Here is a 24,614-nt window from a genome sequence, read left to right on the forward strand (position 1 = left end):
CATCTATCCACAACCACAAAATCGAAAACGATACAAGTGTGGATGCTCTAGTGGATGCTTTCATTGCCCACTTATAATCACATCAATGGCATTGACGTCGCCCAATTTGTGTCACAAAGGCAGAATATGCAACGACCAACCGATGGTCTAGCACAGTTGCCACAGGCCAGCTCAATGAATGCGTGGCGCGCCCTGCTCATTATTTCTCGAGAGCTCATAGCTTGTGAGCAATGGATACGCGATAGAAATAACTGAAAATGACGATCAGCACGTTGACTCGGATACATGGGACGCCAGGATGTGTATAGAGACGCTAAAAAGAACAAGTGTCTTCCTCCTTCAACTGTCTCACTTGACAAGACAGCTCGGCGTACCTTCAAAGCGCACTGCACCCGATACCCGACCAACTATGGTTTAGTCCAAGCTGCTTAACATCAAGCTGGCATCTCAAGCAATCTGAACTTGATGTAAATAGTCAATCAATTAATTTCAACGGAATTACGCATACGATCATGATCACCATGGCCTCCGATACGTGCGGAGGTCATCATGATAGCCCTTATATTGTTGATTCCTAGAGTGTCGAAATACTCTAGTTCGCATCGCCCGCTCCAAGGCACGGAGGAGTAAGAGCTTGAGGAACTGTGGGGCTGTGACAATATTTATTGGCGCGGACGTGCGGAGTCTAGCTATAGTAGGTGTAGTAGCAGCTAGCTCGGAAAATGTTGTCTCCGATAATTTAATGCTGTGCAAGTTTGCTCACGTGCACGTTGAATGATATGGAGGGATGACATCATATTTCCTGTTTGCACTGGTCAACGTCATGCATCTGCCAGTGTGACCCGCAGCGCGCGCAGCTGAGCTTGAAAGCCAATAAAGGTCGCTTTCCCCGCACATAAAGGTCTATTCATCTTCTCTCCGTTAGACCATCACAATGGCAGCATCAGGCGCGCTTCCCGGTCTCTTTTTCTGCTTTTCGGCAATGCTTCTCCTCATTTTTGTATGTTCCTACATCTAATCTTATCATCGTTATCATGATTTTGACAGTGTTTGACAGGTTTCTGTATCATCACCAACGTGGAACAGCATATCCTTTCTCAATGCTAACCAATACGCCTTTGGTGTATTCGGTTATACAGGCTCCAAAGTTCAAGTTGGCTACTATTTCCCTCTACCAGGAGACATCAACACAGGAATTCTTCACAGTCTCACCTTCGTTCTCATCCTTTACCCAATTGCCGCTGGCCTTTCCGGTCTTGCGTTCCTCTTCGGAGTATGTGGTGCAGGATATCATAGGGCCGGCACCGTCTTTATGACTTTACTCGCTGGACTTGCGACACTGTGCACTTTGGTTGCATGGATCATCAGCATGTCTTTATTCGGTACCGTCAGAGATCGCTTGAGAAGCGAGGGAATCAATGCAAATTGGGGAAATGCGAACTGGCTTGCGCTTGGCGCGCTAGTTGCGCTGCTTCTAGGCTCCTGCACCGCAGCATGTGGAATATTTGGACACTACCGTGACAGGCGTTCGAGGAGGTAGTTCGTGAACTGTGGATGTTTTTAAGAAACATTCTGAGCGACCGATATGAAAGAGCGATGTAATATTTGATCCCATATGCTACTTACCATTCGGATGGACTCGCCCGTTATGCTCATTCAAACGTGTACTTATAATATCCGATAGTTTGTCCTGTAACGAATCATGCAATCAAAATGCTGCCTCTACTCAACCTTCAAGTTGCATGTATGAAATTTGTGAATATCATATTATGCAGTTGTTAAACAATGAGGGATACAGTTTACAAGATCGTCGGGTACCACGCACATCACTATAGTACATCATCTTCGAGAACCAGCACAGATTTTCCGATATTATTTCCAACTAGTAAATCAACAAGTGCCTCACCGATCTTGTCCATACCATGATACACATGTTCCAGATATTTCAGTTTTCCAGCGGCCAAATCTCGTGGGACAGTATCGTGGAATTCATCCAGATATTTATCTGCCCAGTCGATCACAACCAAACCCTGCATCCTGCGTTGTGAATGGAAATTGAGAACCGTGGGTAAGAAGTGCATTCATTAAAACAACTTACCTCGCTCGGTACCTGTTCAATAACCACAGGTTCTATTTTCGTTGTTAGGGGTTAAAATATCCAAGAGGAAACGTGCTCACTCGAACGCCATATGCCTTGTCCGCGCCCGAGTTGTATTGACTGATCATCCCGCAGATGATGATTCTGGCGTTGCAGGCTAAATTATCTATGGCAGCTTCGAGTGTCGGACCACCGACAAGGTCAAAGTATATGTCAATCGGGCCATGTGCATTGAGCTCTGCAGCGGTATCCGCAGTTTTGTAGTTGAAGACATGATCGGCCCCGAGTGACTTCACCAACGAGACCTTCTGGTCGCTACCACAAGATGCGATGACTTTCAGTCCTTGGGCCTTGGCAAGCTGAACCACAAGGCTACAAAATGTTCAAATAAAACAACAACAGAGGATAGGATGACACATACTGGCCTACAGCACCACACGCTGCAGATATATAAAGTGTTTCACCCGGCTTGGGGTTGCTAATGTCCTTGAGTCCATAATATGCTGTCTGCCCACTCATTCCAAGGATTCCAACATAATATCGCCATGGGAGGTTGTACTTGTTGTCAAGGACTTGTAGACTCAAACCCTTCAGACCCAGCACAGCAGCGTCTATTGACGGGATGACGCTGTAGCGTTGATAGTCTACAATAACATAATCAAGAATAGGTGCCGCAAAACTTATTAGGGGTATACGCACTCATGAATCCATATACGTGTTGTCCGGCTTGAATCAAGGGCGTCTCACTTCGCAAGACCACAGCAACGCTGAAACCATTGATTCTGTGAAACCGTCCAGTATCCGTCGAATTCTAATATTTTCAAGTTGGCTTACGTTTCGCCAAGGGGGAATGCATCAATGTCTCCTTGAATGTCAACGGGTCGCATGCGATTGCGCATATAGGGGTCAAGACTGAAGGCAAGTGCCTTGACGAGGATACCTCCTTGAAGTGGTACATTGTCAAGATCAATAGACAGTGTATTGTCGACGATCAAACATGTTTTAGGATTTGGCAGGCCATGAGGTATTTCATTGAAAATGATACGCGGATTGGTTGTCATGATGGTACGAGGGGACCGTAGAGGCAAATTCCAGTGGCTATGGACCTTTCAGTGACTGTTATAAACAAGGCAGGTGAATAGTATATATACGTTTTCGAGTGGCAGACTAGTCCAGAATGGGTACGGAGAGCATGTGATGAAGTCAAAGATATCGGTGAAGGTACGGGGATCGATAAAGAGTAAAGGGGATGTATCCACGTAACTGAACTCAGGCTCGGATGCCAAGAGTAGCTCTTCGCATCGGTTGAGTCACGTGGTCGTGCTATTGAAGCCTTGGTCGGCGCGTAGAGGATACAGAATCCTTATATATCATTCCGCGAGAGTGCCAGTGCATTCACAAAGATGGGTTGAAGTTGAAAACAAAACAAAAGAATAGTCGATTTCAAAACAAAAATGATACATAATTCCATTTTTTTGCATGGAGGGACAATTACATCTGTGTGGACGTGAAAATCAGAGAATTGTTTGTGTTGATATTTGTGTACTGACCCATAGCCACGTATTGTCGCCGAGGCCGGACGAGTACGACAGAGACATCGTTATTTTATCAGGGTTGGAGAAGGATAAGATTGTTCTGAGTCATAAGCTTTCACGTCCGACAAGGTCATGTGAGCGATCATATCGCGCCTTTCAGAATTTCCTCATTGTCGTGTGGGTCCGTTGAATTGCTGTGGGAATGCGCTAGTAAGGTAGGGGTTTATGTACACCAGGTAAGAAATGGTAGTCGTATGTCATTGTCAAAACCATTAGCCTGAGATATCAAAGTATCGGGAAGACCCGAGCTTCCCGCATGAGGGTTGTAGAGGAGACGTCCTGATTCGTGCGCGTGACCCGTCACCATCCTAGATTTGGTGACTGTCAGGATTCTTGGCCGAATACTCTGAAAAGAACTTAACGTTGTTCAAGCTATCGTTCATCCCAACTGCTCTCGATGGCACCCGTCCAGTACTTTGGACCAAGGTCTGACAGTCCGATTAAGATTTTCTGCGACTTGTGTAATTTCCGAGGGCATCTCTAAAATGGCCGGTCTGGATAAAAGTTTGGGTACAGGTGGCGATACTCGTGGAATTTGAAGATGTGCAGGGCCACTCCAGCATCTCGCCGGTCACCCCGCTCCCGCCACTGCCAGGCGCTTAATTCTACCCGGGCCACTATCCAGTATACGATCACCATGCTATTTCTCGATCTCAGTACCTTGCTCCGTCGTACCAGCCTCTTGAATATGATATTATACAGCCTGAGCTACACTAGCTTTGTCCTCATTACATCTCACTGAATATCTCCAAGGAGAAGGTGTGGGTGGGAACGGGAACGAGCAGCATAGTTGGGTTATTTGGAAATTCTGGAAAGCTCAGACATGGTTCGAGTGGTGTCTAAATGGAGGATGCTATTGACACCACCTTCGGTGGCAATAGGCGGTCATAGAAGTAGCGAGGTGGCAACTGCCAGCAAAGAGTCGGGATATCTTTCCTCGAGGCAGATTTGGGGGATGCTACAAGCAAATTACGAAGCCAATGGTTCTGCGTATGTTTGATTTGCCCAGATGGCATTTTTGACCAGTCACATTCACGGATACCTCAGTTACATCAGCAGCATATAGTCAGCCAATTCAAAATGTTTATCTAGTGGCCGCTGGAATTTGCCGAGTCTGCCGGGGGTGCCTAGACCGACCCACTAATTTCCAATTCTTCTGATGCCATCCCAATTTGGCAGGTGTACAAGTTCACTGCATCTTGGCCTCGTTGAAGCAGGCCTTTCAGACTCGCGACATCCACATGCTGCGCAGCTTCAAGTATGTATATTCAAGCTGGATGCCCCGATTCTTCTCTTGAATGCGCAGGTTCAGAATGGCTATCCTTTCTGTTGTCATTCTTTTTGGCCTGTTTGTGACCTCTACTTTTTTCCAAAGCTCGACCCGTCCCCCGAGCTTGCAATGGGTGATGTCAAGCGACAATCCGTTCCCATCACCAGTTGGTGGTGTTCCAATGACTTCTGACTTTTGGACATCAATCCTTTTCTCCTCACTATATTTCTCGCTCATACCCATCTTCGTTGTGCGGCTATATAACAAGCATTCGCGAGTCATCGTGAGCATTAACGCAATCATCACAGCCATAGAAAGGTAAAAACAGCTCCCTCCTGCCTTTACGCAAGTTGCCTCATGTTACCTCCCCAGAACCATAATCTTCTCCCTACGAGCCTGGCAATCCTGCAGCTCAGTGGAAAGGATATCCCCGGCATTGACGACTTATATGCAAGTCTCGATCGCTTTATCATATATCTCCATAGCACACGACGTCGTGGCTCTTCTGCGCTGCATGTATGTAAACTCTACCAAGGGCCAAGCAAATTTTATAGATCCGCAAGATTCACCCGTCGCTGCTTCGATGTCATCCTCTATGCATCCTCTTTCCCCGTTTCACAGTGCTTCGCTTCATCTTTCGGATGACATACATGACGACCCGAAAAAACGGGGTTTCTATCGCTGGGTTACCGATATGTTGAATCTGGGCTTCCTCGCTGCTACTATCCCAGGTATAATTGGTAATGCGCATTACCGTGGTGGAATGGATAATGAGAGCACAGCCAACGAGGTGATGATCACCAGGTGCATCAGATCTTTACCCGCGAAGCTTCATCTTACATAAATATCTCTGTCTAGATATATAAGTTCCGCCATCGCTCTCTTCCTCATACTTTTCGTGGCAACCCTGGTCGTTCGCGCCCGAAAGCTACCCAAAGTGGAGCCGGTTCACGTTACCCTACTTCTTGCCATCCTCGCTTGCAACGTAAGGATCCGCGTTTTCCGCTCTGTTCGTTTACATAATAAGTTTCCCCCAATGTACAGGCATCCTCTGCGATTTTCCGACTATTATTCATGTATCACCGGACAACCTCCCTTACATCGATGTCACCGGGATCAGGTAACACTCCTTTAGAAAAGGCAACGTTCTACATATTCCATATGCTCAGTGACTGGCTGGCCGTTGCTCTGCTGCTCGTTCCGAATATCAGAGCCATCTTCAAGACGGGCATGTGGGGGGACTGGAGAGCCATTGATCCTCCTCCGAAAGAACAGGAATGGGCCAGAAAAAGGAAGGAAGCCAAAGCACGAAGGAGTGGGCTTATCGTTTGATGCGCGGGTCGCATATGCAAGGACGTAGTATCTCGTTTATTGAACAACACTTATTATACGTATCTGAGTATCTGTATCATTTTTAGCTAGACTACTGGGCCCCGGCAATATTTATACTAAACACTCAATTCTTTACATACCGTTGACTCAACAGTGGATGAATCGATGGAACATAGCTACATATGTAATATCCGAAAAATGACTACGAAAAGAGTATTACGACAACAAACTAAATCATTCAAACAGTCTGCATCAGGTTGTATTGAATTGAATGCAGTTATAATCAAACGTTATCCCTAATCTTGAACAAGTACCTTAGGCGACATGCGGCGAAACTAATGACTGATGTAAAAAAAAAACTTATGACATAAATGATCATGAGGAGCGTCATCCTTTACTATTTGCGCTTTGTGAAAGTGATATGAAGGTCGTGGGGGAGCGTTAGGGCAAAAGGGGAGAAGGCGTTCTTCAAACCATCCTGATGGATTGAATCTGCCGGCAATGTCCACTCGTACTCCCGTAATAACATCACGGTTAGTGCACGCTGCTCGTAGAGCGCAAAGTTACGAGCAGGGCACTGCCGAGGTCCAGAGGCGAAAGCAACCCAAGAATCCTTGAGACTTGAGCTCCCCTGGGTCTTCTCGAGGAAGCGGCTAGGCCTGAAAACGTTAGGGTCACCCCAGACGTCATTGCGGTGATGGAGGGCGTAGATGTTGTAAATGAGTGAAGTATTGGATGGAATGTAGTACTTTCCAAGGGTGGCATCTTCCGCAGTGATACGAGGGACGATGTATGAGATTGGAGTGTTGATACGAAGAGCTTCGCGGATGCAGGCGTTGAGATAAGGCAATGACGCAGCGGAGAGAGTATCGACACTGGGATCAGAAGTAGGTCCAAGAATGTGAAGAGTTTCTTCGCGCGCAGCGGCTTGAATTTCTGGATGAATTGCAAAGAAGTAAATCAGAGTGGAGAGACCTCCCGCAGAAGTATCCTAACATATGTGCTGTGATTAATGTATGCTATCGGATGCAGCGCATTTGACTTACATGGCCAGCTATGAAGAGGACGACCATATTATCACGAAGCTCGTCCTCGGACATTGTAGGTTCTTTAAGCATGAAAGTCATCATGTCATCTCCAGGGTCGGTGCGTTTTGCTTGAAGCAGCATTTGAAACTTGTCGACCAAGTCGTCCATGCGCTTGATGACTTTCCTCCGAGGTAAGACCTTCTCGAGGAAGGGCATAAGCAGGTAAAAGGGATTGGCAATATCTCGCATGATGCCATTGTACTCTTTGACGAACAAAGACTCGGTGTGAATGGCATCAAAGTCATGTCCAAGGACTGAAGACCCAACTGCATCGAGAGCAAAACGCTGCGCGAGGTCGGCAAAGTCGACAGTATGGGTGTCATTCTTATCCGAGGGCGGGTTAATGACGTCAAAAAGATTCTTGGATAGGTGTGTGAACTGGTCGACAGGGATAGAGAGATTGAACGCATCCCGGATGACTCTAGAATGTTTCTTCCACCGGTCACCATTTGTCATGAGGATGTTTGAGCTCCCGATGAAGCGCCATAACAAGAGACCATCGGAAGGTAACTCTTTCGGGTATAACAAAGGGCTATCCAACATTTCAATCGCAAGCTGGATGAGGATAAATAAGAGCTTAGTGATAACACGAGATATATACCTTGTGATCAATGATGTGAACCATCCATCGGCCTAGCGCCCACACGAGAACAAGTCCTTCACCTCTCTCGTTTGCGTATGGCAGAATGAGGCGCTTGATACGCACATCCTCGACCTCACCTGAGAGATAACTGATCAGAAGAGGGAAAATAGGTACACGAGGGAGATGGCGCAAGTGTGATGGCACGGTGGACAGTCGAAAAATCATAAGTGTGGCTGCAAGACTGGAAAAGGTCCACCAGAGTGTAGCAGGATCCATGACGAGGTGGTATAATCGAGATGTGAGGGGTTCTTGAGCGAACATACTTTTTTATCTTCAAGCACCACTTCAGGGGAGCCAGAAGATGGGAAGAGGGAGCAAGGAATATGTGATGTCGTGATGCTTCAACTTGATATTAACGTGGAGCAAGCGAGAATTCACATGTGTGCATGCACTAACGAAATCCGCAGTATCCAAGCGAAGTGAAGCGCTAACCTCTGACAGAAAAAATTGGGCAGCTAGCCTGAGTGGGGCAGAGAGGGTCTTCCTATCCGAATTACCTGCTTTGGAAGATCAGTGGGAAGTACAGCTTCTGTTCTGCCAATCGTATTTCCAATAAGCCTATTTGTTGGCCCCAGAAAATTGGCAGGATTTATTTGTTGAAGTGCATACCTGAAGGCACAGAGCGCAAATAAGTTGTGTTTGAATCATGAATCATGATGCATCATGAACGGTATAAGCGAGTCCCTGCAAGACGGGTGCACTTATATTACATAAGGTAAAAAGTATATGTGAGCCCACAATCGCATGTACTCACACTTCCTTTCTTGGCACTTATCAGGAACATGCCGTGAGCTGCTGTGACGACATTCTCTCTCTTTCTCTGTAACCACTCGGACTATCGTTATCATCAAATAATGACAATTGACTTTTCACTTTACTTGGTCACAGGCCGGGAGCTACTGCCACCAGGAAAGGTCAGAGATACCCATGATTTCAAGCGTCATTAAAGCCTCTCCCTCGTTTTTAGGAATATCTACAATCCTTGGAAGAGGTCTGGGCATCATTGATTCATTCTCCTTCGGGAGCATAAACGGCACGTGCTGATTGGCACCTCTGTTTATGCTAACTCTTCTAGGCCTTGCAAGGCGGTGTAACCGTCGTTCAGATACGAGAAAAGAGATCTGATACACTAGAAGTGAGAAGTAGTCGTTCGTTTCTTCATTGCCCTTTCAGACGATTTGCTCCAGTTCTTGGAAATTGCACGAGAGTCGAAGATCCTCTGTGCAAAATACAAGGTTCCTCTCATCATCAATGACCGTATTGACATCGCGCTCGCCATACAAGCCGATGGTGTGCATCTGGGGCAAACAGACATGCCAGTTCATGTCGCAAAAACTTTACTCCCCGTGGGTACTGTGATTGGTGTATCTTGCAACGATCCAGACCACGTGAAGAAAGCAATAGAGGACGAAGTTGATTATATTGGCATCGGTGCCGTCTGGAGTACGACAACTAAGAAGCTGGATAGCCCTGTCGTTGGCGTCAGAGGGGTTGGCTCACTGCTCCAGGCTCTGGATGGCACAAACATCAAGGCTGTTGCAATCGGTATGCAGAAATGCATACACTACATCCATTGTGATGTCTAAAGACCTGTTCCCCAGGGGGGCTAAATTCCACTAACGCTCTGAGAACTTTACATGGTTCTGTGTCAATCTCTGGACACAGGTTGGATGGTATTGCTGTGGTCTCCGATATTGTGGCATCCTCAGCACCCCGTTCCGCTGCTCAAAAGTTAAGGAATATCCTCGATGCATGGATTCACCATTTCGATGTTCAGAGTCGAGTGACCCAAGTGTACGATGTGGGGACCATCAAGAACGGTGTTGTCGAACTTATGCGGCTGATACGAGACAAGAGTCCACTCATCCATCAAGTAGATACTCTCATACGTGATTCTGTTGCCTGTTCACTGACTGTCACACACACAGATCACAAATGTCGTGGTCACGAACCAATCTGCGAATGCTACCTTAGCCTTGGGTGCAAGTCCGATTATGGCTACCGCGTCTGAAGAGATGCATGATCTTAGTCGCATTCCGGGTGGTTTACTCATAAACTTTGGCACCATCACGAACAAAGGTGGCATGATTTCTGCAGGGCAATACGCAAATGAAGCACAAAAACCCGTCGTCTTCGATCCGGTTGGAGTAGGCGCTACTCAGTTCAGGAAAACGACAGCTTCAGAACTCCTGAATGCATGGCAGGCTAGCGTTATTAAAGGAAACGCTGGCGAGATGGCTTCTCTCGCTAACTCAAACGAAGTCTGTGGCACATATCCTACTTCTGTGTGGATCTTGCAAATTTATATTATTTATCTGCAGGTGCAGGCTAAAGGGGTTGATAGTGTTGGCTCTGGGTTTGCAGATCCAGCGTCTTTTATTCGTGAGATAGCCAAGAAAGAGCGTAAGTTTTCCGTGGGTATCGCGAGTACATGCATCTAAAAAGCATCCGCCATAAGGTTGCGTAGCTGTCATGACGGGGCCGACAGATTGGGTATCCGATGGCGTCACTGTAGTGAAATTGGAGAACGGCAATAAGATGCTCGGTGACATCACAGGGTCTGGATGCCTTGTTGGCACCTGCGTTGCTACGTTTTGTGCTGGTGCCTCACTTATGGCCGCTGCCCCTGGAACAAGCCCTGGGCCTGAGCTCGCGAAGCTCGTCAGGGGAAACATGTTGATAGGCGCTGTTGGCGGGTAAGTCACAATCTGATCAAATAATTTCGTACAACGTTGACTAATGATCGTAGTGTTCTGGCTCTAACGGTGGCAGCCGAGTGTGCAGCAGAAAGAAGCGACGTTCATGGATCTGGAACATTCCTCCCAGCCCTCATAGATGAGCTGTACAACTTGAAGCCCGAGACACTGTTGTCTAGGGCAAAAGTTCAAGTATTGTAACCTTACTCTTACAGCATAGCGTGTGGATGAATATTCGGTCAATGCGAAAAACATATTAGCGACTGAATTTCACATGCACTACGATCTTCTAAATGAATCCGGTTAATGTACAGTGGTGGAAAGAGTAATTTCATTTGGTACGTCCAAGATTCTGGAGAAAGGCATGGCATCAGTAGGTTGAAGCCAGTTCTTCTCGTCGTATTTGACGTAAGGGGACGAGTCAATCATGTGGAAAGTATATGCAAATCTTGTGTGAGCACTAGTATTACGCTCCGACTTATGAAGGACGCTGCCGTGGATGAGGACGAGATCACCTAGCATCTAATGTTCAGCCATGGACATCTAACGCACGCGTGACCATCTACCTGACTCGCAAGATTCTAGCACATAGTTTCCTTGCGATGAACCTTCTGATGCAGTCTCCTTCGGTTTCTCACTTGTGTCGGACGAAGGGGGCGAAGGGGTGGCAAGCTGCTCGAAACCGGTACCACCCCCTGGTAAACGTATAAATCTCTTCGTGATCGGAGTTGTTAGATGGGATCCAGGCAAGAACGACAGAGCACCGTTCATGGGCGTGCACTTCTCAAGAGCTATCCAAAACCCAAGAGCACTTGGGGGTGACGTGTACTATATATGATGTATTATGGATATAGCATGTAAACAGTGGGAAAGACTGATACTCACAAGAAACGTGCTGAATAGTCAAATGACCAATCTTAGACTTGGATTCAACACCGGTAACTCGCCACTTACGAATCGTTGTGTTCGGGCACTTCAAAGCTGGTGCGTTAGCTACTTGAAATGATGCTACCGCCTGATGTCAGTTACTCACCTGCGCCACCTGTCTGTGACTGTTTGAATATAACCATTGATTGCAGTGCTAGCAGGTTTATATCAGTCCCCAGTAGGTGCATGATGACTGAATATGATCCGTACCAACTGGATCATGGTGGAATCGCAGGTCGCGCGCTAGAGCCTTCAGCCGGTCATTTTCCAGAGTAACGTTCCGGAAAACGGGATCCAATTCATGAAGAGCTAACTTGAGTAAGATGGATATGAATAGTTGTGTGGATGGGCAACGAACCGTGACCGATCTTATTTACTGCCCTTGCTTTATCTCTGGTAAGTTTCCCACTACTATCAACAGCATCGTCATCAAGGAAATATCGGATCTTGTCGCCTGAATTCAGAAAGTAGTCGTCACCAACGTGGTTCTTATCCGACGTTGTGAATTTGGTCTGCCACAAGTCAAGAGTCCTGAATGTTTGTGATTTAGATGGTGCCAGTGTACTTACCATGGGATGGTCCTCTGGTGTAAATTCATCAAGGAGTTCTTTTGCCCGGAACAAAAGAGAATTCGTCTGGTCTTGCGAGAGAAAGCCAGGTACAACTAAATATCTGTGCAGGCCGGTCAGTGAGAGCAGCAGGTCTCTTATATGTCTGACCTACCCATCCCTATAGAACTGACGGACATAACATATATCAGGGATGACGGAAGATTCAGGTGCACGGTTACCAACCTTGTCGATCTGCGCCTGAGAAAGGTATTCCAGAGGTTGAGCAACTGCCATGAATCGTTCAGAACGTTGTTAACGTCACTCGCTAAGCACCGAGGGAGAATTCTCTATCTTGCGCGCTAGATAAGATAGCCTATACTAAGATGTGCAATGTGACTGGACCGGTGGGTTCCGGTGCATTTTGATCTCCGCCGGCCGGTAGCCTCCTGCCACTCCGCCTCAGAAACTTGACCCCAACCACCACTTCTATCATTACATCAAGGAGTCCTGGCTGAGACCCATGGCACCAGCGCGTTCCACCAGACGCAATCAGCATGAACAAAGTATATCCTTACGCTCTGGCCAGGATGCATCGCCCACCGCTGATGGCCCCGGTGGCGACCTCTTTCTCGAGCCTATGATGGGAACTCCCCTCAATGTGTACATCGAGAAGGAAGTGGAAGATAGAGACGCGCTCGTCGAACTCGTAACGGTAGGCCATCCTTTAGTTACTTATCGTACGGATTGGATCATGTGTATTTGAACCGTCGACGATGTGTTACTAAATCCTATCTTCGGCAGAAACACGGCGGCACATCATCACCAGGGTACAGTGGGACGCCATACATTCTTGGTGAGTATACATCCTTGTCATGTCCGCCACAATTCATGCAACTGCATCTTAGTCGATCCACATAAGGAATCAGGCCAAAACTTGTACCGTCAGTACGCTGGTAAAAAGGGTAAAATTGTTCTCCATTATCGCTGGATTCACGAGTGCGTCCGTGCTGGCGCTCTTCAAACGTTCCAGAACAACTGGGCCGGTTGTAAGGTCACTGGAACGGAGAAGTTTGTTTTTCTTTTTACCGATTGGTCTTCCCTGTGTTGAATGGCCTTACCAGAGTCACGCCACCTACCATTGTCCCATCCCAGACTGATCAGACGCGCCCCTCCACATCTCAGCCGACTCCAATGCAGTCCATGGCTCCCCATCCGCAAGCAATGCCTCCCATGCCCCCCGGGGATCCCATGGTCCATCCGCCTCAAACATCCTACGCTTATCCTGTGTACGGTCATCCAATGCACGCACCGCCTCGAGGTATGCAGCCACCAACAGCTGCCCCGCCACAATCATGGCAAGCGCCAAATGCCATCGCACCACAACAAACGCACATTACCTCACCTCAGACTGCTGCAATGCTTGCCCGACAAACACATCCATATCGGGATGAGCCTTGGGTGACGCCCTTCAATCAGCCCCCGCCCCATATGGTAGCTGGACCGAGTGCGGCAGGTTATGATTATAGATACGGCGATGACCGTCCTGAATGGGCTCCCCCAGCCAACGACTATCCTTACGACCCTGCTTCGGTAAGTTGTCATCCGTGTTGGTCACGGTTTCCATTCATATGATCAATATCAGTATGAGCATCCTTATGATCAGACTGCACCTTACATGGCAGAGGCCGGACCGCCGACCGCTGGTCCGTCTTCGGTTCCCGCCGATAGTACTCTTGCTGAGAAGCCTCGTGGTCGTAAGCGCACTCGTAATACTGTAGGTTTCATTTCATCTATTCCTGCATGATATACCATTGTAACTTTATTATTCATTGTTAGGCGCCCCCGCCGCCTCACCTTCCGCTCTTGTACTGAATCGCCGAAATCCCCCAGCACATTCACCGACTCCTCCAACGCGCGTGATTAAGAGCACATATGGAGGAAACCTGTTTACCTCTGATGATGTATTATACCTCAAGCGATACATTGATTACTGTCAAGAACAAGGTCTCGTCTTGAGGTGAGTACTTGCAGTTAGATCGCAGCCAGAACTAAATTATCTTCAGTTTGAGAGAAATATGTGAGAGGATTGCGGTCAAAGTAAGCTGCTTACATTTTGGTGCTGTTCAATTTGTCTGATACTGCCGTGCATGGTAGGCGCCCCATCATACGTGAGCCTGTTTCAAGCAAGACGATGACATTGATTTGATGAGTGTCGCAGGTTTTACTCTTGGCGCCGATATTGCAATAAACATCAGATCCGGTTGGGTGGTTACTCAATGGACACAGGCGACAACAGTACGCCCCGCCCTGAAGGCGAAGTTGAGCCCGAAGAGGAAGAGCAACTACCGCCACTCGGAACTACGGGTCCTGGCATCATCGCGGCTGCACAGGCTCGGCTACAACAAGATGCTGGTCGTCCACGCAATCGGTCTCCGACGCCACCTCGTGCTCTCTTCAGGAGCACAACAGGAAAGGGGGTGGCTTTCACGGACGAGGATGTTGCGTTCCTGGTGCGCTTCATGGAGTACCGGAAGTAAGTTCCCCAAAAAGAGTTTTCCGCGGTGGTTTCATGATGTATCTAGGTCCCAAGAGCGATTTGATATGGTCGCGTTTTGGAAGGATGTTGCCACCAAGGTAGCCGACTCAAAATATACCGTTTTATTTTCTTGACTACTCATCACTTCCAAGGCTCCGCATCACTCGCGCGCATCATGGATGAAGTTCTGGCGACGTCACAAGCATGAACTCAACCGCACAGAAGAGGATGAACCTCTACCTCAACCACCGGAGAAGAAGATGCGTTACAGCCGTGGAGATGACATCCTTCTTGCGAAGTACTTTTTCACCAAGCCGGAAGGGACGTCAGACAAAATTTTCCAGGCGTTTGGTCGTATAGTCAGTCATCACTGTTCGGTATTATATTAAGTTGGCTCACCTGGTGTTCTTACAGCATCCCCATCATCCTTGGAAGGGATGGCAGGAACACCACCGCATACACAAAGCCAAGATTGATCACTTTATTCAGCAGTTGGGAAATGGCGAGAACATTGACATTGATGACAATGAGGAGGAACCTTGAGAATCTTGCGTTTACTATAAATGTACTTTAAATTGAGGGTGTTTACAGGGTAGACCGGTAACTTACATTCGGGCAAGGAAGGTTTATATGACAGTCGATATATATAGTAGTCAATGTTCTTGACAGTGTTAATGTCAAGGACAAGCTTGTCTGAGCCCGAGTCGTGAAATATTATTCCTGGATTTACTTAAACGTTTATCCCTGACAGGGCGATAGTCGTCCCTTAGGACTTAAGCTTTATCAATCATTTCCATTTGGTACGTATGGACAGTACAAGTTAAAACATCAACGAAAAGTCATCATTGGTGCTCACTATCATCAACGGTCATAACGCGTCTGGTGTGAAGGCACATGGAATTTAATGTACCAATAGATTGGAATCTTGGACCAATATGATCATGAGAATACATTACACGATAGTCGTAAAAGACATACACATAACATCCCACGAAGCACGGTACATGAAGCCTCATGGCGCTCTTCTGTGAGCCTTGAGTATCTCGATGCTGCTGATAAACTCTCTCACCAGAAGTAAGGGTCGGCGGTACAGTACTTATCAAGATACCGCGTGATTACGAGGGTGCACACACTGGTAACAGTAGTAACATATCTCATGAACACGACCCATATTCAACTGGTTTGGCACGGGTGGTCCATACGGTGTGCTTTATTAATATGAAACACGTATCAAGGCAGAGCAAATGACACAAACTCCCATTAAACCCCGTGACTGGGATTCGCTGGGGTAACCAGGAAGCTATGAACAAACGCCCATACGAATTAGAACTTTGGAAGACCTCGTGAATTTTGAACTTCTTGGTGATGGAGCCGTGTGGACGCAAAAAAGGTCTATATCAGGCAGTGTGAAGAAGTACCGGAGTGAGCTCTGCCGGATCGGTGCGGCGTCAACTCGGATAGCTAATGAGTGCATCGCACACACTGATGCTATGAGATCGGGGCGCCGGAGGGGCGGTGACGGACGTATCTGTAATACCCCTACTACTACTTGTAACATATGATATTAATAGCATTTTGCGATAGAACGGAGATTTGAAGTGGAAGGAATTACAGTGAACAACTCACTAAGTTTAAGCTGAAGAGAGTTCCGAGCTAGTTGCTCTATAAGGTGCTTGTAGATGCTATAACACAAGGTCAGAGACAATGAAATGTATTGTTGTGGACAAGAACAAAAAAAGACGGAAAGGTTAGTATTTTGAATTGTTTGTATAAATCAACAGGGCCAATCGGAGTTTTAAATAGTATTATCTCTTGTAACGGTTCCTCCCCGTTAACGACTGCTACTTGTCCTTTCACTCATCGTCAGTCATCGTGCCGGGTGCTCTTTCTCTTTAAACCGCCATCATGGCGAACGTAGCTACCCGTAAAAAATCAATAGCAGCAAATCCCGGTCTTGTAATCGAAACTCCAGTCGCTAACAACAATATCCTCAACAAGGCAGCTTCTCAATCAACATCTCTCTACCAGCAATGCTCTTCATTGCGAACTCGTTTGATGCGCATCCCTGGCTTTTCCGATTTCTTCATACTGTCATCTCAGTCAGGCTCTCTTCGTCAATCTACCGATCCTGTCACGCAATTATGGGACTGCTTCTCACTCGGAATATCACTCTGTTTCCTATACGAACTTCTTCCTGGAAGAACAAATCCACCTACAGTCAAGACGGATCCTTCCGTTTTCGACGTCAGTAATGAACGTGCAAAGAAACACGCTATTGCAATTTTTGTCATGAATATCAAGAATCTGGACAATTGCGAGCAGTTCACAGTGACGGATTTATGGGAGAGACACTCTACAGATGGACTGGTCAAGGTGCGCGCACGAGTTATCCTCATCAATCACTCTAACACCTCATTATGGCCTAGGTCGTCAGCACCGTGACCACCATTGTTAACATGTTGCCGTCTGCATTATTCGATGCAGCGCCTTTGTCACCACCATTGATGACTACGCATGATTCACTTGACTCATTAGTGGGCGATATACAACATACGCCCATTCCTGCCTGCCCACAGGATACCGCCCGGAATAATATCATCAGGGAATTGGTAGAGACCGAACGGAAATACGTCCAAGACTTGGAGGTCATGCAGGCACGTACTCTATATTTACATTCAGGATTTCTTGTTAAAATTTGACAATAGAGATATGCTACGGCGTTATCCCAAAGCAATACAATTGACCAAGACACCATCCACTACCTTTTCCCAGGACTGAACAAACTCTTGAACTTCCAAAGGAAGTTCCTTATTCGATTGGAAAGCACCGCAGAGATGGCGTGGCGGGATCAACGCTGGGGACTTCTCTTTCTGGAAAATGTGCGTGTTTTTCAATTGTATCTCTCTTACTTGTGATTCTTATTCGTGATTGTTTTTGGGAACAATAGGAAGAGGACTTTGCAGTATACGAACCCTACTGCGCAAACTATACCAATGCAGTAGATCTAATGGTGGCCGAGGAGCAGAATCTTTCGGTGAGTTTGATAGTTCCTGTACCTTGGGCTGTTCCACCGTATGGCGTGGCGATATATCCTAAATATAGGAATATCCATATACTGATCGCTGTCCTCAGGTCCATAATAATTTGATCAACGCCAAATCGGAATTGCCTGCTTTTTTGATCAAACCAGTCCAGCGAATTTGCAAATACCCACTGCTCCTTGACGTAAGCTAATTTGGTCGATATCTAATCATCACGAATCTGATTGGATGTTTGCAGTCACTCATTAAGGCTACATCTGCCACTGATTACCCGCAATTTGAGGAACTGCAAGCTGGATCGGCTGCCGCTAAGCGCATTACCGATAAGATCAACGAGGCACAAAGACGGGCCGAAAACGTCCAGACCGTTAAAAATCTGGAAGGCCGCGTACAAGACTGGAAGGGTCATCATTTATCCAATTTCGGTACTCTTCTCCTCGACGATATATTCACCGTCACCAAGTCTGACGTCGATCGGGAATATCACGTATTTCTCTTCGAGAAGATCATACTTTGCTGTAAGGAGGCAGTACCTCCCCCTCAAAATAGCAAACGCGGTGGAAAGAATAATTCTATTCTTAAGAAGCAGAATGGCTTACATGTGCCTGCTCCACCACCCATGACTTCACCAAACAAACGCAAGGACACTCCTCTCCTGCTGAAAGGTCGCATCTTCTTGAACAACGTCACCCAAGCTATTCCCAGCTCGAACCGGAATTCAGTTGGTAGGTCTGCCGGTATTTGCAGTTGTCACACATTGATAATTTTTTTCAAGCTTCATCGACAGTTAACCCCCATTCCCTGGCTGTGTGGTGGCGAGGCGATGATGACCTCGAGTTCTTCACCCTTCGTTGCAGATCCGAAGAGCAACTACGACAGTGGGAGGCTCAAATTAATCGCCTCATCAAGGAAGTTGCCAGTCGAAGGGCATCAGAACGAAATTTCTCCCAACTCATGGCTCAACACAGCATTCATGCATCCGTCCCTGCTGTGCATATGACACGTTCACCGTCATATGTCCATGACCGTGGTTCCTCGTCGATGTCACATGCTCACCCCCCACATAGTCTTCCACCTCATCCAGCCAGCACTCGCCATCGTGTCAATGCATACAGCACCAGTGATGATGTCTCGGTGGCTGGATCTTATTCTAATGGTGGCCAACCTGGCTACCCATCCTCCGAGGGTTTCGAGTTCGATCCAGAGGACGAGTGTGAGGATTACCCTCCTGCAAGCCTACCGCCATCCGGCCGTGGCACACCTATGGGTATGCATCGAATGCAGAGCATGCCTATTGAGCCACGCGAATCAACTAATGTCGATGACCGTCCCCGAGCCAAGACGGAAGACATCAATGGTCACGTCATGTCACAATGGCGGTCGAACAATGGCGTTTTACCTCTGCCACCTGGAGCCGGTCCCCCTATCCCCCCTTCCTACCGTCCTATGGCGAACAGGATCAATTCTGCTGCAAGCTTTGGAACAGACCGTCCGCCTCGAATGCCTTTGCAAGGCCAAATCAGCTCGTCGAGGCTGAAGGCCTTGTATGATAGTGGTGGTTCCCGTAGTGTTACAACATCACCAGCTATGAATGGCAGTACTGCACTTCCGTTGAGCAGATCGCGGAGTGCTAGTCAGCCTAGCGCATATGTACCACAAGTGCCTGCGCCTCCTCCTGTTCCTAGCAACGTAAAGTGGACTCACCGTTCAGAGGATTCTGCTACTTCTAGTAGCAAACGGGGTAGCGGATCGAGTCAGTCGACGGGTGGGGGTTCGTCAGAAGAGTCACCACACAGCTCCTCGCCGGTCACTCCATTTGGATCCAGCGAATCATCTCTTGGTGGTGGTCCAGCTCTCCGATCTCCTCGGTCACAGACGTTTGAGAGCATGATATCTAACGGCGCCCACTTCGCTTTTTCACCTCCAGTCAAGGTGAAAGTCCACTTTAACGAAGACATATTTGTCATCCAGGTCCCGCGAAGCACAGAATATTACGACCTTGTCGACAAAGTCGGCAAGAAAATACGTCTTTGTGGTCCGCGCCGCGATGATATCCCTCTGCGGGTAAGATATCAGGATGAGGACGGAGATATGGTCTCTCTAGGCTCCACCGAAGATGTTCAAATGGCTTTCGAGTCGTTCCGACCAGGCGGACAGGTCACACTCTACGTGACATGATTCTGCCCTCATCATATTGCATCGCTATCTTGTCTTCCGCTCTTCGACCTTCACATACATAATTTGCTGTTTCCCAGGCGGACTCACTTCTCTCTTTGTACATAATATATGTATCACTGGCATGTTCGCACCACATTCGTTCTATATGGTTTTCTCTCGCTTTCTGACCTCCTTGATTCAGGTGCTCATCGGGCTCGAAGGCCATCCTATGTGGTTCACATTTCCTTGACAACTCACATGGCTCTCTTCCTTCCTTTGTGCAGTACTCTGAATCCTTGGGTATTCGTATCATCTAAAAGTGGAGCACTAGTCACGTGTAATTTTTATTAGAATACTGCACTCATTGCTACGTTTCAAATACATCATGTCTTCTGTACAGAGCTGTACAGGTATGTCTTCGCATCTAACATTGACAAGGCGTGGTCTATATGATAAGCGAATTGGAAGGTAGCCATTGTCAGATATCACAATGCATCTGGAGAGATGTCGCCCAATGTGTACAGCTCTAGTGCACTAATAGCACTGTGCAGTGATTGTGCATCTCCACCGTGCTCCGATTGAGAATCAATTGTTTCCTGCGGTGCTATGTAAGCCAGATGATTAATTTCCCTGATAGATGCCACTCACATCAAAGTAATGATTGACGAGGCTGCGGGGTGCTACAAAAAAGGTCGATAACAGTCAAGTGTACAGCAAGAGCACATACTTCGTGGAGTTTTCGGCAGCCGACAGCTGACACCGCTTTGTAGGATATGATATGCAACGAGGCCAGTCCTAGACACCGCTGATTACACCCGTTCTACCTCCATAATAGCATGCAACTCACCATCCTGTTTGATGCGATGCTCCTAAACCGCGTCCCGTATCTCCATGGAAAAACTGCCGAGATATAGGGTGTAAGCTCAGGCGTGAAGTATCGATAAAATATTACCTCATAAAAAGAGACGTAATCGCGGAAATGCGGGTCTTGGTCAAGCCTCACGTTCCCACCGTTGGTAGCCCTTTTGCCTTCCACGTCACGTCCAAAAATGTGAATTATACGATGTTGTATCTCCTCTGCCACCTCCACGAGGTTCATGTAATCTCCACTTCCTGTGGGACATTCAACCTGAAGAAGTGTCAGTGTGAAGGGACGTACAAACCATTTACGCTTACCTGCAGCTCATCGCCGTAATATTGATAAAACCGCTGCAGACTCTCTATCAAAAGGAAGTTGACGGCAAGCCCTGAAAACCGATTAGAGACGCGTAATCTCGGAATAGTTAAATGAGCCTACAGATAGGTCCTCTCCAATTTGAATTTCCACCAAACATTCCAGAGTGAGATTCTCCAGGCCAATATCCTACCTCATGCCAATCTCCGTTCACCTGCATCCCCCAAGGCTTTTCCTTATGTAACTTAGATAAACTATCTCCGTTCATCAGAGCAGCCCAGCGACCACTACGTGGAAAATACTTACGAACGAATGCCGTATTCGCTGAAGAACTCATCCTCGTCTAGCATCTTTTCCAGTATGCGCACCAGACGTTCTTTGCTGGCCAAAGCAAGTAAACGCCGTTCGCCCCTACCTCCAGCTACCACATGGTGAATAGAGCACACGAAAATATGTGATCGACTCACCCCTCATATTAGCCATATTTCTTCCCGATATTTCAGGCCGGTTATCCAGGAACCATTCCATGCGCTTCTTGAATCCAGGGAATCGATTGATTACGGCAGGTTCCAAAACAAGGGTCGCGTAGAGAGGAATGAGACTGACGAGGCTCCTTACGGGAAGCTGAACCGAATTCCCTGGACCAAACTCAATGGCATCATAGTACATCCCATCTTCTTCGTTCCACAGGCTCGACTCGTGTTCACCTGATCTATAAGTCATAGCATCTGCGATGAATATGAAGTGCTAAGATAAAGTAAGCGGGTTTGTAGAATTTGACTGGCAGAACTGGCCCACCTCAAAGAACTTGGAAGCAATGTCTTCATATACAGCATTGTGCTTTGCCAGTTCAAGGGCTATGTTTAACCTGACAAATAATGAATATATAGCCAAAAAAAAAGGGAGTGCCACGGAGCTCACATATTCAAACAATAAAATGCCATCCAAGCAGTGCCATCCGCCTGACGCAGGTTTCCACCCGTAGGGAGTGGCTCCGAACGGTTAAAGATGCCGATATTATCAAGTCCAAGAAATCCTCCCTCGAATACATTGTTCCCCCCAGAATCCTTGCGGTTGACCCACCTCAGAAGCGGCAATCAGGGGTGACGAAGGAGTAGAAAAGCGAACTCATACTTACCACGTGAAATTGAGCAGTAACTTCTGGAAGACACGTTCCAAGAAAGGCATATCTTCCCTGCCAGTAAGCTTACGTTCTATTTTGAAGACTCTAAACGTCGCCCTACATCACTATCAGCGATGCGATCCCGCCATCGCGGACTAATTTACGTACCAGGCATGGACCTAGTCCACGGATCATTTAGAAGGTACACTCGCCAATAAGATACAGACACTCACCGGTGGGTTTACATCACTAAAGTTCCATTCGTATGCAGGAATCTGACCATCAGGCTTCATATACCATTCTCGAGTCAATATATCTAATTGCTTCTTTGCGAATACAGGGTCCACTACGGCGAGGGGGATGCAATGAAATGCTGTGTCCCATGCCGCAAAGAAAGGGTATTCCCACCTGGAAAGCCTTCCGTGAGCTACAACCTAAAACAACTGAGCTGCCAACATACTTGTCGGGCATGGAAAGAATATCTTCTATGTGCATATGACGCCAGTGCTGTGGACTAATTAGTGCTGAATAGATTGGTAAGCATATTGGACTAACCTTGTTACGAATATGTTGGCGTCCAGGTGGAGGGGGAGGTTGGGCTGGATCGCCTTCAATCCACTCCTTTTGTACAAAGTAATAGAACTGCTTCGTCCAAAGCATGCCTCCAAGTGCTTGCCTCATGACTTGCTTCAAGTCATCGCTAATGGGACCAAAGAGCAGAGAATTATAAAACTCATTTGCTTCTTGCCGGCGCTCCTCTACGACATCATCAAAAGCACCCTCGTCTTCGAGGCTTCTGTCCCTATTAGGAGAAAGTGGAGTCAACTTCAGACGAACCACGGCACATCCACCTCGGCCTGGGACATCGCGGAAGATATAGTGCGCAGCCGACTTGGTTCCACATTTTTCGGGGCTCACAAACGACAACTCCCCGAGTGGAGCGTCGCGAGTAGGGGTTGATACTGCTGGGAGTGGAGTACTCGAGCCATGCGTCCCTTGTGAGTCTGAGCGTTCTCGCTGAGGTCTGTGTGATGGAATGATATGATCGTGAAAGGCATCTTTCACGTATACACCCTGATTGGTGCCGCCATATAATCGGCGGAAATTTGTGTTGTTTTCTGTAAACAATAAATCTGGTTTTACAACAGCATCTTCATCACCAACAAATTCCCCGTCCGGACCCATAGGTGGGGGAGACGGTAGGCAACACAGGAAGTTCCCCCCCATTTCAGGGTGTTTAACCTTGATGTAGCTAATATCACCATTGGTAGTGGCAGCGGATAGAGATGGCATGGGCGGTTTATGTGCAGGCCAGGACCAGGTATTCCTGAACCACAGTTGCGGGATGATATGCAAGGTAGCGGGATCAGGTCCTCGGTTGTAGCTCGTAATACGGATGTAAACATTATCTGGGTCGTCTTCGTCTTTCGCATACTGGATATTTTGTTATCATCGATTATTACTATACGCAGGAGAAACCGACCTCCATGAAAACATCCCAGTAGCGATCGTCATCGAAGACATTCGTATCTAAAAGTTCATACTCCTCAACGTTCCGGTCACGGTGAACGTTCTCATTCACAAGTTCCTCGTATGGATAACTGCGTTGAGGATACTTATATAAGAACTTCATATATGAATGAGTTGGAGTTGAATCCAAATAGTAGTAGATTTCCTTGACATCTTCTCCGTGGTTTCCCTGGTGGCCGGTGACTCCGAATAGCCTTTCCTTCAGGATGGAGTCCTGCTCATTCCAGAGAGAAAGTGAAAAACAAAGGCGCTGATGACTGTCCGAGATGCCACCAATGCCATCTTCGCCCCATCTGTACGCTCGGGATCGGGAATGTTCATGGGGGAAATGACTCCAGGCGTCACCATTGTCTGAGTAGTCCTCTCGTACAGTTGCCTAATATGACTTCATCAGTGCGTGATCACCGAGATGAGGCTTGCACCTACCCATTGCCTGTCGCTGAGATACGGTCCCCACCGCTTCCAGTGACGCTCACGATTCTCATCCTGCAGTAAACGATATTTCTCAACTCCATGATAGTCCACGCCTAATGCTTCAGATAACCGCTGTTTATAGCTCTTGATCGAACCATATTCCTCAGTTTTGAGATCCCCTGAAATAGCCTTTGAAGTCTTTGGCGGTGGTTTGGGAGCCAGTGGTGCCACAAATTCTGCCTTTGGAATTTGGATGGTCAGTCCAGGATCACGCGAATCCGTTTGCTGAATGTCCGAGCCATTGGTCTCTTCAACCCCTCTAAAAAGTTTCTGCTGCAGGGTCTTGATGGAATCTGACAACATGATAGCGGGAAGAGAGATGGTGAAGCTGGCTATCACTTTTGTATGCAATGGAAGTGGTGCGTTTGAAATATTAGTC

At 47.3% G+C, this 24,614-nt stretch overlaps 9 protein-coding genes across 9 annotated transcripts; 5 read left to right on the forward strand and 4 right to left on the reverse strand.

Annotated features, from left to right (window-relative positions):
• The first annotated feature begins 819 nt into the window (after positions 1 to 819).
• On the forward strand, positions 820 to 1,737 carry F5891DRAFT_1052639 (uncharacterized protein). The gene is made up of 2 exons (XM_041362540.1): positions 820 to 1,000; positions 1,058 to 1,737. Exons 1-2 carry the CDS (start codon positions 935 to 937, stop codon positions 1,538 to 1,540), a joined length of 549 nt encoding a protein of 182 aa, XP_041222245.1. The 5' UTR covers positions 820 to 934; the 3' UTR covers positions 1,541 to 1,737.
• Positions 1,738 to 1,829: 92 nt separating this feature from the next.
• On the reverse strand, positions 1,830 to 3,159 carry F5891DRAFT_1192775 (uncharacterized protein; the record flags this gene model as incomplete). The annotated part of the gene is made up of 6 exons (XM_041367649.1): positions 1,830 to 2,037; positions 2,099 to 2,130; positions 2,179 to 2,470; positions 2,520 to 2,742; positions 2,798 to 2,880; positions 2,933 to 3,159. 6 exons carry the CDS (start codon positions 3,157 to 3,159, stop codon positions 1,830 to 1,832), a joined length of 1,065 nt encoding a protein of 354 aa, XP_041222246.1.
• Positions 3,160 to 5,099: 1,940 nt separating this feature from the next.
• Positions 5,100 to 6,295, forward strand: F5891DRAFT_958370 (uncharacterized protein; the record flags this gene model as incomplete). Its single annotated transcript, XM_041375560.1, has 4 exons — positions 5,100 to 5,281; positions 5,336 to 5,767; positions 5,822 to 5,948; positions 6,008 to 6,295. The coding sequence occupies 4 exons, from the start codon at positions 5,100 to 5,102 to the stop codon at positions 6,293 to 6,295; spliced, it is 1,029 nt and encodes a 342-aa protein (XP_041222247.1).
• A 198-nt stretch (positions 6,296 to 6,493) lies between these two features.
• On the reverse strand, positions 6,494 to 8,715 carry F5891DRAFT_1246220 (cytochrome P450). Its single transcript, XM_041369812.1, has 3 exons — positions 7,985 to 8,715; positions 7,342 to 7,938; positions 6,494 to 7,286 (listed from the first exon to the last, which is right to left on the reverse strand). The coding sequence occupies exons 1-3, from the start codon at positions 8,285 to 8,287 to the stop codon at positions 6,693 to 6,695; spliced, it is 1,494 nt and encodes a 497-aa protein (XP_041222248.1). The 5' UTR covers positions 8,288 to 8,715; the 3' UTR covers positions 6,494 to 6,692.
• Positions 8,716 to 8,794: 79 nt separating this feature from the next.
• Positions 8,795 to 10,981, forward strand: F5891DRAFT_1052650 (Hydroxyethylthiazole kinase family-domain-containing protein). The gene is made up of 9 exons (XM_041362541.1): positions 8,795 to 8,940; positions 8,994 to 9,017; positions 9,102 to 9,161; positions 9,214 to 9,571; positions 9,628 to 9,899; positions 9,955 to 10,287; positions 10,348 to 10,429; positions 10,485 to 10,722; positions 10,776 to 10,981. The coding sequence occupies exons 1-9, from the start codon at positions 8,881 to 8,883 to the stop codon at positions 10,921 to 10,923; spliced, it is 1,575 nt and encodes a 524-aa protein (XP_041222249.1). The 5' UTR covers positions 8,795 to 8,880; the 3' UTR covers positions 10,924 to 10,981.
• F5891DRAFT_1052655 (phytanoyl-CoA dioxygenase) lies at positions 10,982 to 12,646 on the reverse strand. Its single transcript, XM_041362542.1, has 10 exons — positions 12,444 to 12,646; positions 12,373 to 12,386; positions 12,219 to 12,321; positions 12,008 to 12,161; positions 11,860 to 11,958; positions 11,756 to 11,803; positions 11,677 to 11,695; positions 11,608 to 11,617; positions 11,289 to 11,550; positions 10,982 to 11,237 (listed from the first exon to the last, which is right to left on the reverse strand). The coding sequence occupies exons 1-10, from the start codon at positions 12,492 to 12,494 to the stop codon at positions 11,026 to 11,028; spliced, it is 972 nt and encodes a 323-aa protein (XP_041222250.1). The 5' UTR covers positions 12,495 to 12,646; the 3' UTR covers positions 10,982 to 11,025.
• F5891DRAFT_1052657 (uncharacterized protein) lies at positions 12,647 to 15,471 on the forward strand. The gene is made up of 11 exons (XM_041362543.1): positions 12,647 to 12,912; positions 13,002 to 13,053; positions 13,106 to 13,268; positions 13,322 to 13,790; positions 13,843 to 13,978; positions 14,037 to 14,217; positions 14,264 to 14,297; positions 14,411 to 14,733; positions 14,783 to 14,834; positions 14,889 to 15,095; positions 15,151 to 15,471. Exons 1-11 carry the CDS (start codon positions 12,721 to 12,723, stop codon positions 15,277 to 15,279), a joined length of 1,938 nt encoding a protein of 645 aa, XP_041222251.1. The 5' UTR covers positions 12,647 to 12,720; the 3' UTR covers positions 15,280 to 15,471.
• A 1,085-nt stretch (positions 15,472 to 16,556) lies between these two features.
• F5891DRAFT_1175083 (uncharacterized protein) lies at positions 16,557 to 19,955 on the forward strand (the record flags this gene model as incomplete). Its single annotated transcript, XM_041365693.1, has 7 exons — positions 16,557 to 17,109; positions 17,163 to 17,390; positions 17,442 to 17,615; positions 17,684 to 17,770; positions 17,869 to 17,961; positions 18,016 to 18,502; positions 18,553 to 19,955. The coding sequence occupies exons 1-7, from the start codon at positions 16,642 to 16,644 to the stop codon at positions 19,953 to 19,955; spliced, it is 2,940 nt and encodes a 979-aa protein (XP_041222252.1). The 5' UTR covers positions 16,557 to 16,641.
• Positions 19,956 to 20,419: 464 nt separating this feature from the next.
• F5891DRAFT_958312 (Six-hairpin glycosidase-like protein) lies at positions 20,420 to 24,538 on the reverse strand (the record flags this gene model as incomplete). Its single annotated transcript, XM_041375557.1, has 18 exons — positions 20,420 to 20,530; positions 20,583 to 20,614; positions 20,662 to 20,729; positions 20,782 to 20,834; positions 20,887 to 21,063; positions 21,111 to 21,181; positions 21,232 to 21,362; positions 21,415 to 21,529; positions 21,576 to 21,855; positions 21,907 to 21,976; positions 22,030 to 22,191; positions 22,247 to 22,348; positions 22,400 to 22,410; positions 22,465 to 22,639; positions 22,692 to 22,738; positions 22,787 to 23,665; positions 23,715 to 24,137; positions 24,188 to 24,538. 18 exons carry the CDS (start codon positions 24,536 to 24,538, stop codon positions 20,420 to 20,422), a joined length of 3,258 nt encoding a protein of 1,085 aa, XP_041222253.1.
• Between the last annotated feature and the right edge of the window lie 76 nt (positions 24,539 to 24,614).

Source organism: Suillus fuscotomentosus, assembly GCF_016647785.1.
Source record: "Suillus fuscotomentosus strain FC203 chromosome Unknown F5891scaffold_53, whole genome shotgun sequence".
NCBI lineage: Eukaryota > Fungi > Basidiomycota > Agaricomycetes > Boletales > Suillaceae > Suillus > Suillus fuscotomentosus.

Coding starts and splice junctions, on each gene's coding strand:
- F5891DRAFT_1052639 (XM_041362540.1), top strand. CDS start 935: ATGGCAGCATCAGGCGCGCTTCCCGGTCTCTTTTTCTGCTTTTCGGCA. Junction 1,001..1,057: donor CAATGCTTCTCCTCATTTTT/GTATGTTCCTAC, acceptor AGTGTTTGACAG/GTTTCTGTATCATCACCAAC.
- F5891DRAFT_1246220 (XM_041369812.1), bottom strand. CDS start 8,287: ATGTTCGCTCAAGAACCCCTCACATCTCGATTATACCACCTCGTCATG. Junction 7,939..7,984: donor TTCACATCATTGATCACAAG/GTATATATCTCG, acceptor ATCCTCATCCAG/CTTGCGATTGAAATGTTGGA. Junction 7,287..7,341: donor TCCTCTTCATAGCTGGCCAT/GTAAGTCAAATG, acceptor CACATATGTTAG/GATACTTCTGCGGGAGGTCT.
- F5891DRAFT_1052650 (XM_041362541.1), top strand. CDS start 8,881: ATGACAATTGACTTTTCACTTTACTTGGTCACAGGCCGGGAGCTACTG. Junction 9,572..9,627: donor CATCAAGGCTGTTGCAATCG/GTATGCAGAAAT, acceptor CCTGTTCCCCAG/GGGGGCTAAATTCCACTAAC. Junction 10,723..10,775: donor TTGATAGGCGCTGTTGGCGG/GTAAGTCACAAT, acceptor TAATGATCGTAG/TGTTCTGGCTCTAACGGTGG.
- F5891DRAFT_1052655 (XM_041362542.1), bottom strand. CDS start 12,494: ATGGCAGTTGCTCAACCTCTGGAATACCTTTCTCAGGCGCAGATCGAC. Junction 11,804..11,859: donor ATTCCACCATGATCCAGTTG/GTACGGATCATA, acceptor TAAACCTGCTAG/CACTGCAATCAATGGTTATA. Junction 11,238..11,288: donor GCTAGAATCTTGCGAGTCAG/GTAGATGGTCAC, acceptor ATTAGATGCTAG/GTGATCTCGTCCTCATCCAC.
- F5891DRAFT_1052657 (XM_041362543.1), top strand. CDS start 12,721: ATGGCACCAGCGCGTTCCACCAGACGCAATCAGCATGAACAAAGTATA. Junction 13,979..14,036: donor GCGCACTCGTAATACTGTAG/GTTTCATTTCAT, acceptor ATTCATTGTTAG/GCGCCCCCGCCGCCTCACCT. Junction 14,298..14,410: donor GTGAGAGGATTGCGGTCAAA/GTAAGCTGCTTA, acceptor TGATTTGATGAG/TGTCGCAGGTTTTACTCTTG.